At 42.1% G+C, this 12781-nt stretch overlaps 2 protein-coding genes across 6 annotated transcripts in view; one reads left to right on the top strand and one right to left on the bottom strand.

Annotated features, from left to right (window-relative positions):
• LOC105686781 (out at first protein) overlaps positions 1 to 1421 on the bottom strand; it is a 4099-nt gene extending 2678 nt beyond the window's left edge. The window contains exons 1-3 of the mRNA XM_012401915.4: positions 1113 to 1421; positions 828 to 941; positions 79 to 397 (exon numbers count right to left, since the gene is read on the bottom strand). Coding sequence (XP_012257338.2) covers positions 79 to 397; positions 828 to 941; positions 1113 to 1208 — 529 coding nt within the window. The 5' untranslated portion in view covers positions 1209 to 1421. The remainder of the gene's footprint in view (positions 1 to 78; positions 398 to 827; positions 942 to 1112) is intronic.
• LOC105686747 (synaptotagmin 1) overlaps positions 1 to 12781 on the top strand; it is a 20132-nt gene extending 7351 nt beyond the window's left edge. The window contains exons 1-10 of one of the 5 annotated variants that reach the window (XM_012401867.4): positions 3310 to 3466; positions 9998 to 10136; positions 10216 to 10338; positions 10443 to 10588; positions 10667 to 10765; positions 10909 to 11103; positions 11345 to 11521; positions 12039 to 12290; positions 12380 to 12603; positions 12680 to 12781. In XM_012401867.4, coding sequence (XP_012257290.1) covers positions 10001 to 10136; positions 10216 to 10338; positions 10443 to 10588; positions 10667 to 10765; positions 10909 to 11103; positions 11345 to 11521; positions 12039 to 12290; positions 12380 to 12574 — 1323 coding nt within the window. In that variant the 5' untranslated portion in view covers positions 3310 to 3466; positions 9998 to 10000 and the 3' untranslated portion in view covers positions 12575 to 12603; positions 12680 to 12781. Of the gene's footprint in view, positions 1 to 3309; positions 3529 to 9744; positions 9928 to 9997; positions 10137 to 10215; positions 10339 to 10442; positions 10589 to 10666; positions 10766 to 10908; positions 11104 to 11344; positions 11522 to 12038; positions 12291 to 12379; positions 12604 to 12679 lie in introns of those variants that run through there. The other 4 variants (XM_012401858.4, XM_048650051.1, XM_048650050.1 and 1 more) reach the window with 4 other exon arrangements.

The raw sequence follows: 12781 nt of genomic DNA, 5'->3' as shown, positions 1-12781 counted from the left end.
ATGCATAGCTTGTTGAAGAGTCATGACCTAAATATTATTACAAATGATCTACTGAATGAATTTTTATAGGTGACTTACCAGGCCTCTGCACCCATTGCTTCAAGTCATCATTTCTTGTGTAGGTAGTGTCTGCAGCTTCACCACACAGTGCAGCAACATGTTTTGAAATTACATTAGATCTAGATACATCAAGGAATAAATCCATTGTGTAATTGCTATGACCCCTATCTTCTTCGGCAATGCGAATTGTACCAGGGTTTTTTTGTCTGAGCTTGGACATTGCGTCAGAGGATATAAAATCCATTTTATAAAAGTGATTTACAAAACACATCACTTGGTACTGATTTTGTCCACGCTCTTCCTCTCCAAGGACAAGTGCTTTTATCACCTGCACTTCCTGGAATTAAAAATCTCAATCAAATAATGTCAAATAAACGAATAATTAATATGAAGAAAAACTTGACTATGAATGAGTTGTAAAAACAGAAAAGTCTGTGGACTTTGATTTTTTATCTTGATAGCTTTATTATAAATATCTTGACAAATCATGGCCAGTGACCTCTGATAAAAACTAAGTCCAATGTTCTATCTTAGCCACACGCTAATCGCCGGCAAAAATTATAACACCAACTTAGGATTCATAGCATTAAACTCTTATCTCTGATTTTCTATATCTCTTCATTGAATCGCGATATTCAATTTGATGCAATCATACAGATAGAATATAAAATCAGCAGAATTAGCATTCCTTAGACAAGGCACAGTAATATGTGATGGAATAAAGTCACTATTGAAAGAGTTCTGAACTATTTGAAGGGAAAACTTACATTTCTGAAATCTATAAGCTGGGTGACCAAAGTTCCATCAGAACGTTGAAATTCGAGGCTTATTGTGTCGTCGGTGACGTTTGATGATATTGTCTCCAGAAGAATATCTCCACCCTGAAATAATGTAATATAGGTTATATCCTGTCAACATTACAGTTGCAATGTGCTTTTGTATCAGACGCTGTATGACTGCCGTTTTTGCACTGTGTTTCTGTCATAGTAGTTGAGAAAAAGAAATATTTGCATCGCAGCATAAACACCGATATTTCTGAATGAAACAATTACCTGGTTTCTAACATTTATCAACAAATGAGGTGTGCAGACATCGAATAAGTACTGAACGACAACACAGATGACAATTATTTCACTCAGAGCCTTCATTTCTGCCTAATTCTTGTGACTCGCAATGAAATAAAAGACATTACACACGCGACGACGCTGTCATACCGACTCATTTGCTGGTAACTGATTCAAACAATGTTAAATTTGGAACATAAATACTCGGAATACACAATTTTTGTCAACTCAGTATCAGTGGAAATTCCACATTCGACCACTCACAATCCCGGATCCACCGCCCGTCACCCAAGCAACTAATTCCCCCACCCAAAGCGAATGCCTAGCCGAGCGCCTGGTCCACGCGGAACATCGACGCCCGGTTTTTTTAACACGTACAATGCCATCTGTGAAAGAACTTTCAACATGACTCGGAGCTTTTAAGCTACGACGTTGACTGGCTACGATAATGCAGATTACGAGCTTTCACCAGGGGGTGGACGTAGCCAAGTTTTGAATATCAGGTTCTTCGTCCTCAACAAAAATTTTAAATAACAGACTAATGCTTCGCAATACATTTTTAGGAACAGAATTATTTGAGGAGAATCAGCAGACACATATTTAATTCATTGTAGTCATACATCTTGTTTTCCTCCCTTATTTTTTCCTTACTGTCTTCGACTTATTAGCGAGTAATTTTGAATTTTATTTCATAAGATGGAGTTTTATTGCCACTCATGGTAGTACAATTTGGAATTATAAAACTGAGGATTTTATTTATTTTTAGTACGTTGCAATGAAATTATACAAAAACGAAACCGACGCATATTATGTGCAGCAGGGCCTACTAAAATCTCGGAATCAACATGAATTCTGTTCGAATTTACTCGTCACTACTCATGTACCATGTTCGTCCAGACTGTTGGATCATATCAACTTCATGTGACCTGATGTTTCAGTCTTCAGAATGACGACCGCTTTGTTAGTTTCCAATAAACGTCAGGTATTTCGATCAGACGGTCGATAGTTACCGCTAAGCGTGAACTTTACTGCCGCATTAAGACCGTACATCAACTGTGGAGTCGTGATAGTGGGATGCACTGAAACGTCGAGTCCCTAAATAGCACGTATGAAATATAAATTTCTGTCTTCATAATTCAGTTTTACATTAAGTATAACGTTATGGTGAAAAGTTTCATCATATCGCATTAATCAGAGACATGAATTATAATCCGCGTGTTTTGTAATCCTACAGAATGCAGCGAGTCGTATAATCATAAAAAGCTCGTCGTCAAGTTCTTCTCACCGCCACTTTACGACCAGCCCTATTTAAAACTCAAGTCACATAATCGTAGGCGGTAAACGTGAGAAATTTTCCACGTTCGTAAGCTTACTTTCAAACGCTTTGAATGAATTATCAATATAAAATGGGCTAACTTCGCGCCCACCTCACACACAGTTCACATCTGCGCCATCTTCAAAAAGGTTCAGAACGTACACCAAGAGTATGTAAAGGCATCCATAATGCATGAGATATCCTTCGTCCTAAAATTGAGCGGATTGAAAACTTATCCGTCACCGTCAAGGGGATGGAGGTCCATAAGCTGATGTTTTCAGATGGTCGCAGAGGGCTCGATCGGATCTGATCATTTAATTATCAGCTGGATAGTATTGACCGAGGAACGAAGGATAACATCCAATACATAGTTATCGTACTTGGAGCTAATTCATGTATTTTCTCATATCAATAATAAGCAATCCATGGCGGTTGGGCTTCTTTTCGCTTTGTATCGTCGTATCGACATCGTATCGGTGGTTACAACTACACGGAATCATCGTGAAAGCCGTTCAGAGCAGGGGATGAGCTAAAATGGGAAATAAAGGCGAAAGTAATAGCGCTGACGTAGGAGACTGTAGTCGGGAAAGGACTTCGAGGGGATGTGCGTGCTATTTCCATGAAATTTGCGTAGTGCAGCGTGCTGCACTTTGCTCTGAAGGGTCCGCGCGGAACGTCGGAGCTACCAGGGGGTTGTAATCTTGAAAGTAGCGAAAGACGAAGACGACGACGGCTGTGCGGCTGGAGTGCGGGTCACGGGGTTTGTCGTAGGTGTTATAGGGTCGTAGGGGGTGGTTCATCGACAGAGGAGAGCGGAGCGCGTATTTATCGATTTCCCAGACGTAGGCTGCAGCCATGTTGGTTCTCTTGGTCCGGCGCAGTGAAGTCCCTCCCCAAGAGTATCACGCATAGATTTTCCGACATCTACACCGTCGTGTTTCGCAGGGTGTAACAATGTACTTATAAAACGGATTAATTTCGGTGAAAATTCTACCGCAACTGTGATCGGACTGCACGTCGTTAAGAGGTAGCTAACGCACTACCGAAAAATACAAAAAAAAAAACTTATACAAAACAAAACAATACACAGTGAGTAGATAGTATACCTTTTTGTGGATTTCAAAAAAGATAAACTGCTACTGTCGGATATACAAGAAGCTCGCTACGATATCTTCGACGAAACCGAGGGTTGTTATCTTCCAAGATTCTATATCCCCTCGGTTTTGTTCGATTGTTTAACATTCACCCGAGAAATTCAAAATTCATCCGTTCCTAAAATAAACAAAAAACGGAAGAAGTTCCCTCAGGGTGTAATTCGTATTTCGTTCGACTTGTACTCATTAAAACTTTCGTTTTATTCATAAGGTTCCGCGATCCACTGCAGCCCAATTTGCGCAGTCATACAACAATTACCAGGTGCTGAAATTGTGCAGGTTCGAAAAAGTCGACGGGCTGAGAATCCATTCAAAATATCCTATGTAGTTCAGAATACAGAGGTGTATTATAGTTCGCGTCAGCTCTGGTGGAGTCCTCACAACTCCGAAATGACATTTCGTTCAAGGTAGAGGACACTTTCTGTAATTGAAAACGGATACCATCTGTTTCAGTGTCGCATGAAATTTGCACTGTACGAAGAAAAATGTCAAGGGTTGAACACCGTCAGTTTTCCGTTTTTCAAAATCCCTCTCCATGCAAAGCCTCACGGTTCGAGTAGATTGGATGAATTTTTGAAACGTTCCAAGCGGAAGGGATTCGATCGCTCTCTCATAATTTCGGGGTTCAGGTCTTCCGGTGGCTCGTGAAATTTATATTTTTGAAGTGTCGTCCTCCTTTTATACCTCAGGAATGTTTGGTCAGTGAAACTTTCGGTTCCCCAGAAAATGTGCCTGACGAATAAATGTAATGTGATATAATAGAAACTTACAAATCGCACGCGATCACCCGTCGACTTTGATAATCTGTTAGCCCCAGGGGCGAGCGCCATTTTAACCTGAATTTCGTCGTATAAAAAAAGGACAGAATTAAATTTCGTAATTTTACTGCCTCGCTGATCTCTATGAGGGTATCGCTGCGTACGGATCACAAGTTCCCTCGACAGTAAACAAGCCTATAATGTATTAACCGAGCGAAACTTTGATCATACGGCTGGCGAATCCCTCGAAAAATAAATTCATAGGCTCGTTAATAATTTACCTATTATCATAGAAATTTCTTTTCGCACCCTTTAATCGCGATATAGCTCGGCTTGTCGCACGAAAAAAAAAAATTAATATTCTGCTCCAGATCCTCGTTGTCAATTAAATAGTCCTAGCGCAGCTGGCGTAATAACCAGAGCTTGAATTTTGTCGTAGGACGCCGACTGGAATTAAGATTCCTACTATCCCATGAAGGAATTCACGTCGAGACTCGGCGTCGTTGCGACGTTGGATCTTCTGTGCTTTGTGTAATCGGTAAATTAATTGTCGTCAGAAACCGCGTAACTTAATCGGATGCGACCCATAATTCCGGCAACGGCTGTCTACGAGCATAGGAAAATCAGGTTTAGATTTACTCATCGCGATAGCCAAACAGTGCACAACCACCGATACCGTGACCCCGCTATTGATTTTAGACGCCCCACGTTGACGTATATTTGTAATATTTTTAATATCGATTATCGACCTCATTCATGGGGAACCTACAAATATTTTTAATAGCAGTCTTTTATATACTACACGTGTGCGTTGGTTACACCCACGTATCATCGACACCGCTATATTCACTCCGCACTGCAGCAATCTAAAAGTTGTAAAATACGGGCGATTCGAATCTCGTCCGATTTTCGATCACGCGTAGCTGGTGTGAACTCAATGTTATTTTACGTCTGATGTTTCCAATAGAAAAAACCATCGGGATTCGCATAAAAATAGAGCGAATTGTTTCGGGACCGGGAAGTCAAATAATCGAAGCTCCACTCCATTCCACGTTTATAGTACCACGGTGTAGGTACTATAGATACGTGGATATTTTTATTTCGTGATTATAGTTGGGATAGGTTCGTTGAACGGAAGAATTCTTCATCGGCAATAACATCGATGAAATATCGAGAATTTTCACCCGGGGTGAATTTTTATATCCATCGGGGATTCCGGCGTAAAAATCACATCGGTATTCAATCAATTTTCAGTCTTCGTTTACTCCGAGGATAATTTTCTGTTCAAAGTGAACCGAGGCTAGACCTTTCCTTTGGGTAAAGAAAATATTATCCTACTAAGTTAATCATCGTTAATCTTCTCTGATATTTGAATCTCATCGCTCGACTCGGTATCTACCTTCTTCAATCTGCAAAAACAAATCCCTATGTACACGCACCGTGTTAAAGAGAATAGCGTCGAAGGATCGGCATATATCTACGCGGTTAGAGCTTTAGCTGCAGGTGGTTGACCGACGTCAAATTCGCCTCTCTCAATCTCGTATAACGTCGTGATTCTTTGCTCCTTTTTTTTTTTTCCTTCTTCTTCTTTTCAAATTATCATAATTGAACGTAAACCACGTGAAATTTATTTTACGAGACCTACATAATCTCAAAGATAAAAGTCCTCGGGCTCCTGGGGGATGAACCGTCGGGAAAAAGTCTCGAGTAAATTTTTACCGTCATTCAACGAAGATAACACAGATCTCTGGAGACGAAAAACATTCTATAATAATAATAATAATAATGATAATAACAGATGAAATATGAAACGCGCGTCACGATTGAAGTTACGAAGACTTGATTGTACTTTTTGATCAGACAATATTGAGGGGCCTCAGTCGCGGGAGGGGGTTGCGGAACGGCAAAGAGATTGGACGATCATTGCCCATTTTTCTGAGTGGGTAATCACGAGAGGACCAAGCGCCGTCGTATGGTACCGGTATTACAACGACGGATATGGAAGAAAAAAAAAAAAAAAATTAAAATAAATTACGGAAATCTGGTCGTTAAATATGTAACCACAAAGTAATAAGAGAGTGTGATCGATAAATAATTATATAAATTTATATATATAGCTGCTGAAGAACTTACGTAAATTCAATTTGTGAAGCAGACACGACGGTGGTTTTGTATTTTGCATATTAATTGACAATTTCATGGTGTGTATAGACTAGCTGAGAATACCGCGGGGCTTTGATTGAAGAGGCAATCTTCAAGTTATGTCAGATATATTCCCCGATTCTCTAACTAACGCTAACATTTCGAGTGAATAAAGAATGTAACTCGTGCCGCCGGAAGATCTTCTGGGTATTATAACGATAAAAAATTCAGAACCCTCTCAGAGCCCGTCCGTTCGACACGTACGTACGTACAGTAGCAGGTTACGCATGATGGACGTTAAAAATTTATCAAAACGAGTCGATATTCAAAATATCGAATTTGTCGAGCGACTTTGCACCTCTGTGTACACAAAAATCGTCAATAAATTTCTCAGTACACGTCGTTGATTAGTCGAAACGAATGTCTGCCCGCCTTCGCTAAGGGTGTTCAGAGATTCCAAATTGCGAAACGAGTATATAGCTATTAATAAATTCGTCTGGGATGTTTTCATACCGTTGAAAAAATACGTCTACGTTAACGCGAAGGTCACATGCACTACTTCCATGATTATATGGGCATTATGCAGACCTAGCCACCCAGGCTAATCAATTATCAAGGATAATAGCTGTGGTTGTCATTCCATTCCATCGTGTACAGGGTATATATTAACGGTATATTCCAGTAATAGACGGGAGTCTGAGCAATTTAATTTACGACAACGTGTGTGTTTGTAAGTAGGTATATAAACACGCGAGCTGCAATCACTGCGTGCTAACCAATTGCCGGTCTTATCTAAATCAGTAACGAGAGAAAAAAAATCGTCCGTCCAAACGACTTTCGCATTCATTATTGTACGTACGTACAAAAGAACACACGGGATTAACGTCGAGTGTGTCGAACAGATGTAACGAAATCTCAAGAAATTCTCTCCGAGTTTTTCGGAAGAAATACGCAACGACGGCAACCTTTTGGCGAATCAGATTCGACGTTTAATTTGGAACGTCAGAATCAGTTGAGGAGAAAAATGTCCAAAGCATTTTTGAATTGGCTTATTCGTAATAGAGGAAGAAAATTAGAGGGGATGGAAAACGCGAGGAACGTCGAAAGCAGAAATGCCACCTCTTGATACCGCGCTCCGATACACCCACACGCATACATAGGTATATACACGTATACCTCACGGCCGGGCTGACGCGGCCGGGCTTTTACTACTTGGCGCTGCGAATAACTCCAATTTCATCTTGTAGCGTTTCCTACGCGCAAAAGCCTTTCCTCGGGGGATCGCCTTAAGCCGACCCCGCAAGTGGTCGAATATCAGCAGCCGATCGCACCACGAATTTCAAGGTTTCGCTTTGATATATATATAAAATAAAATCCTTACGGCAGACGCGATCTTTCAGCTCGCTTAATCTCGCGAGACGTTGCGCGGTCGCCTTCTCTGAGGTTGAAAAAAAAATGGTAACACGGGATGAAAAATGGGATAAGAAATAGGCTTTTTACACTGGAAAGTATCGAAACGGATGATGGACTGTCGCTACGGAAAAATAAACGGGACCGTTTTTCGCGAAATGTATTTTACGAGGAGGGAGGGGAGTTTTTTCACCCTATGCCGAAATCGTTGCCTTCGATTGTCGGGGGGTGGAGGAGCACCGAGGTACCGAGGAATTAAAACCTATCAAGAAATGGAATAAAATCATTCGATGACGCGCTGCGAAGGCACGTTCGAGTATTTTACTCCCTGTAAGCCTGTAATTGAAGTTGAGGAATTGGGAACGCCTTGGCAATCTTATAACGTATTCCATTTGGCGCGGCGTTGAGTCCGGAGGGGCTGATTTTGCCTCTCTTTCATTCAAACGGAGAAAATTCAATATCTCTACACATTATATCCATTACACCTACGAAGATTATTGGAGGATCTCATTCTCCGGGTTTTTTCACGGTACAGCAGAAGTTCCTTGATTTTTAATTATTCGTTACCACTGAATAATTGACAGCGCTATTTTCATGGGTTTTCTTCTGCTCGATTCGAAGTCGATAATGAGTTTTCGGAACTCGTGAATTCAATACAGTATAAAAACCGGCGGAAATACCGTAGAACATTTACCACGTGGAATTGAAATTATGCCAAGAGGTCAGAATAGCGAACCGGACTGAAGTTTTTTGAAAAAAAAAAAAAAAACGAAGAAGGAAGCGCTTCATGAAACGAAGCATCTCTGAAACAGGAGCGATCAATTCGTCAGATAAAACACTGGGAACGTCGCTGGGAGAATTGTTGTATATCGCCTACGTTACAAGTTCGCAATTCCAAGGTTATCAGCCATTTATACGGTCTCCAGGCGCCCTCGACAACCTGGATCTGGACAACTGGGTTGCTCGCCTATTGGTTTTGGCACGAATCCTTAACCAAGGCGAAAAGAGAGCCAAAAGAAAAAAATGTCCGTTACGTAACGGTCTCATGGCGATGGAAAGGAGAAACCGGGAGAGCGACGAATGTTGAAATAAGGGAGGCAAAAGGGAAGGAGAGGCGAGGAGAAGGAAAGAAATAAAGAGAGAGGGGTGAAGGGAAGGAGCGACATCGGGTAAGCAAGGATAAAACGGTGGGGACGAAGACAGAGTTAGAAGAGTTATCGCAAGCCCCGGGGGAACTCGTGGAACGGCACCCGCCGCGTCTCTACATCTTTCTCTCCTCCTCTTTCCTATTCCTCCCATTTCCATTTCTCTTTTTCTTTCCCCCTCTGACCTTGGCGCTTGCTCCACTTTTCGTCTCTCTCGCTCGCATTGCGCGCACGCACGCCCACGCACCATTCGATAACGTATACCGGCAAAACCTACCTTCCATCAATCGGTTTTATAATTGTGGAGTTCCTTACATCGCGGAAGTTCGCTATCCCGACTCTCCTATGTATGTATTCAACTTGTTGAGATAACCCATATATGAGGTCAAGCGTGTAGACGAACGGAATAATCGAATACGTGCGGAATTTAAGCCAATTATAATACCTTCGCATAAATGAATCCTATAATCTACAAAGTAAATATAAACAGGTGGGTCTTTTGCGGTGACGGTTGAATAAAACTTCAGGAGACGGTATACGGAACTCCTAGCCGTTAGTAAATAACAGTGGAGGGTTGGCGGCGAATCGCTCTATCGTCAACACCGCGATATTGTATAATAAAAATTGTGATAAACTCGTTGCGAAAGTGGGTGAAATTGGACAGTAACTCCCAACGGTGTCGGACCTTATTTTATCTAACAATGCGTGCAAATGATCATCTCAACATGCGTGTTCGTAATACAGTCTAGACTTTTAAATGGGACTCGTCTGCACGAATGTGCACCGCGTGGATATAGGTATAAATTTTTTGACGTAGTCACAGCTTCATTCGATGACGTACGAATCGATCTAGAAATATTCCTATCCAGCCGCAGCAGTGTAGGTCTTTTTTCTCCGGCGAACGCCGCGAACGAAATGATTGAATGAATTTTTTTTCAACGTGTTACAGAAAATGCCGGCGATAAAAAGGGAAGCCGATAGCGCGGTCGAGGGAAAAGTGCAAGAGGTCATTTCCTCCACGTTCCCGTCCATCGGTAGCTCGACAACCACCAGGTCGTTTTCAACCACTCAGGAAGAATCGAAAATTGGTAAGTGGATTCGATCGGAGGCCCGACCCAGTTTTTCAATTCCACTCAAAATCGTTCAACTCGACGACCGTGCTTTTAGAAACAAAAAATGAAGCCACCACGGAAGCCACCAATAAGGTCCTCGAGGAGCTACAGAACTTCGGGAAGGAAGTCTCGAAGGAGATCGGCATGCCCCCGTGGGCCATAGTCGCGATACTGATAGGTAAGGTGCATGATTATTTGTTCGTCCGTTGGCATGTGCGTTTCGTTGCTTTGTTCCGACCCGAAATTCCGAAAACAATCTCCTTCCAACCTCCGGAACTGCAGCCGTCGGAGTGGTCGTCCTAGGGATTTGCTTTTGCTGCATAAGAAGATGCTGTCGCAAGCGGCGTTCAAAGGACGGGAAGAAGGGATTGAAGGGCGCAGTGGACTTAAAATCGGTACAGCTACTAGGTAGCACGTACAAGGACAAGGTACTTGTCGTTGTCTGTGTCAAGTGTTGAGAGCTCAGACATTTATCATACTCATTAGATTCCTTCAACCTTGTCCAGGTTCAACCCGACATGGAAGAACTGACGGACAATGCCGAAGAGCCGGACGAAGCGGAGAGTAAACATAGCGAAGTGAAGCTCGGAAAGCTCCAGTACAAGGTGGGCTTATCACTCCGTCTATCGATCGTAAAATAGTGAATTCTCTCGAGCGATATATGTTTGAAAAAGTGGAGAGACCGTGTAACCGATACATCCGATGGCTACGTGGAAACACTTTGCTGATGTTGAATAACTTTTGACAGCTGGAGTACGACTTCAATTCGAATAGTTTGGCGGTGACGGTAATCCAGGCGGAGGAGTTACCAGCCCTGGATATGGGAGGCACTTCCGATCCCTACGTGAAAGTTTATCTGCTGCCAGACAAGAAAAAGAAGTTCGAAACCAAAGTCCACAGAAAAACGCTCAACCCTGTGTTCAACGAAACCTTCACCTTTAAAGTGAGTCGTTCGATTCGCTAATTCGGCTCACAAACGATATTATCCCTCCTTTGATCAGCTATTCGTACGTAATAGTTTTGCGAATTGGAGCGACCCGTTATTAACGTATTTCGGATTCCTGCACCCGCATGCGTGATACAAGGGACACAAGGTCACCGCGGTCCAAATCTACCTTGGACTCGTTCGTCGTCGGAATTTCAAATACATCCCATTCAATGTTTGACTAATTTTATTATTCCAGAGTGTTCCATACGCCGACGCAATGAACAAAACTCTGGTGTTCGCGATCTTCGATTTCGACAGATTTTCGAAACACGATCAAATCGGCGAAGTCAAGGTCCCCTTGTGCCAGATAGACTTGGCCCAGACGATCGAGGAATGGCGCGAACTGCAGAGCGTGGAAGGCGAGGGTGGTCAGGTTGGTAGAAAAAAACCACATGCTCGTTTGATTCAGATTTTTCATCTTTTTTTTCCCTCGCCATAATCCGATGGAGCCACCCTCCGTCGTCATGACTCGTAATAAAATTTTACTCGACAAATGTAATTAATCAGTGAGAGAACGTTAATCCGCAGCTGGAATTACGGGCAGATGGAAATTTTGGCAATCTCCACATATACCCGGAGGCCGAGTGAATTATTTAATAATCTGGACGTTCTGCCTAATGACTTCTCTCGTTCGAGCATCCCATGAATATTCTGCGTTACTTTTTTGCTTCCCCTAACAATATAAGTCCCTTGCGGGTGGATTTGCTAGATTAATGAAAATTTCTCTTCCATTTTTTCGTAGCGTATAGATATGAGCTTTGTCTTTTCTCAGCATCTTGAAACATCATTTTTTCACGCAGTAGAGACAGCTCTTCGCTTTTCACTCTAATTCTTTCCAACATCCTTGTCCGTTGAAATCTGATATGGGTTTTTCTATTTTTTGATCGCAGGACAACAAGCTCGGTGACATCTGCTTCTCGCTTCGATACGTCCCTACGGCTGGCAAATTAACCGTTGTTATTCTCGAGGCGAAGAATCTGAAGAAGATGGACGTCGGCGGTCTTTCGGATCCATACGTTAAAATTGCGCTGATGCAAAACGGTAAACGATTGAAGAAGAAGAAGACGTCCATCAAGAAGTGCACCCTCAATCCTTATTACAACGAGTCATTTACATTCGAGGTGCCCTTCGAACAGATACAGGTGCAAAAGACTTCGAATTTCTCCGTTTCTCGTATCTTTGGTTTTTTCAAAAAATTATTGTTACAACCGGCTGCTTTTCGCTGTTGCAGAAAGTGCAATTGGTAGTAACGGTGGTAGATTACGATCGTATCGGAACATCGGAACCAATTGGTAAAGTTGTATTGGGTTACAACGCGAGCGGAACTGAACTCAGACATTGGTCAGACATGTTGGCATCGCCAAGGCGTCCTATAGCGCAATGGCACACATTGAAGGACCCGGAGGATGGCGACAAGAAGGATTAAAACTGAAAACCCAACAATTTCCAAACGAGGTAAGAACGTAATCCGACTGCACGCGTGGTTGTCACTCGATCGAAATCAGGACGAAAATTCTTGTTATGTTGTCAGGTAAAATAGGAGAGAAGAAAAACCAGTCGGAAAGGGAGGATGTCAAATCAGTTGGTATAAATAAAAGAAAAAATTAAAAAAAAAAAAAAAAAAAAAAAAAAA

The sequence above is a fragment of the Athalia rosae genome, chromosome 2 (assembly GCF_917208135.1).
Source record: "Athalia rosae chromosome 2, iyAthRosa1.1, whole genome shotgun sequence".
NCBI lineage: Eukaryota > Metazoa > Arthropoda > Insecta > Hymenoptera > Athaliidae > Athalia > Athalia rosae.
This window is presented reverse-complemented; position numbering and strand designations above follow the sequence as displayed.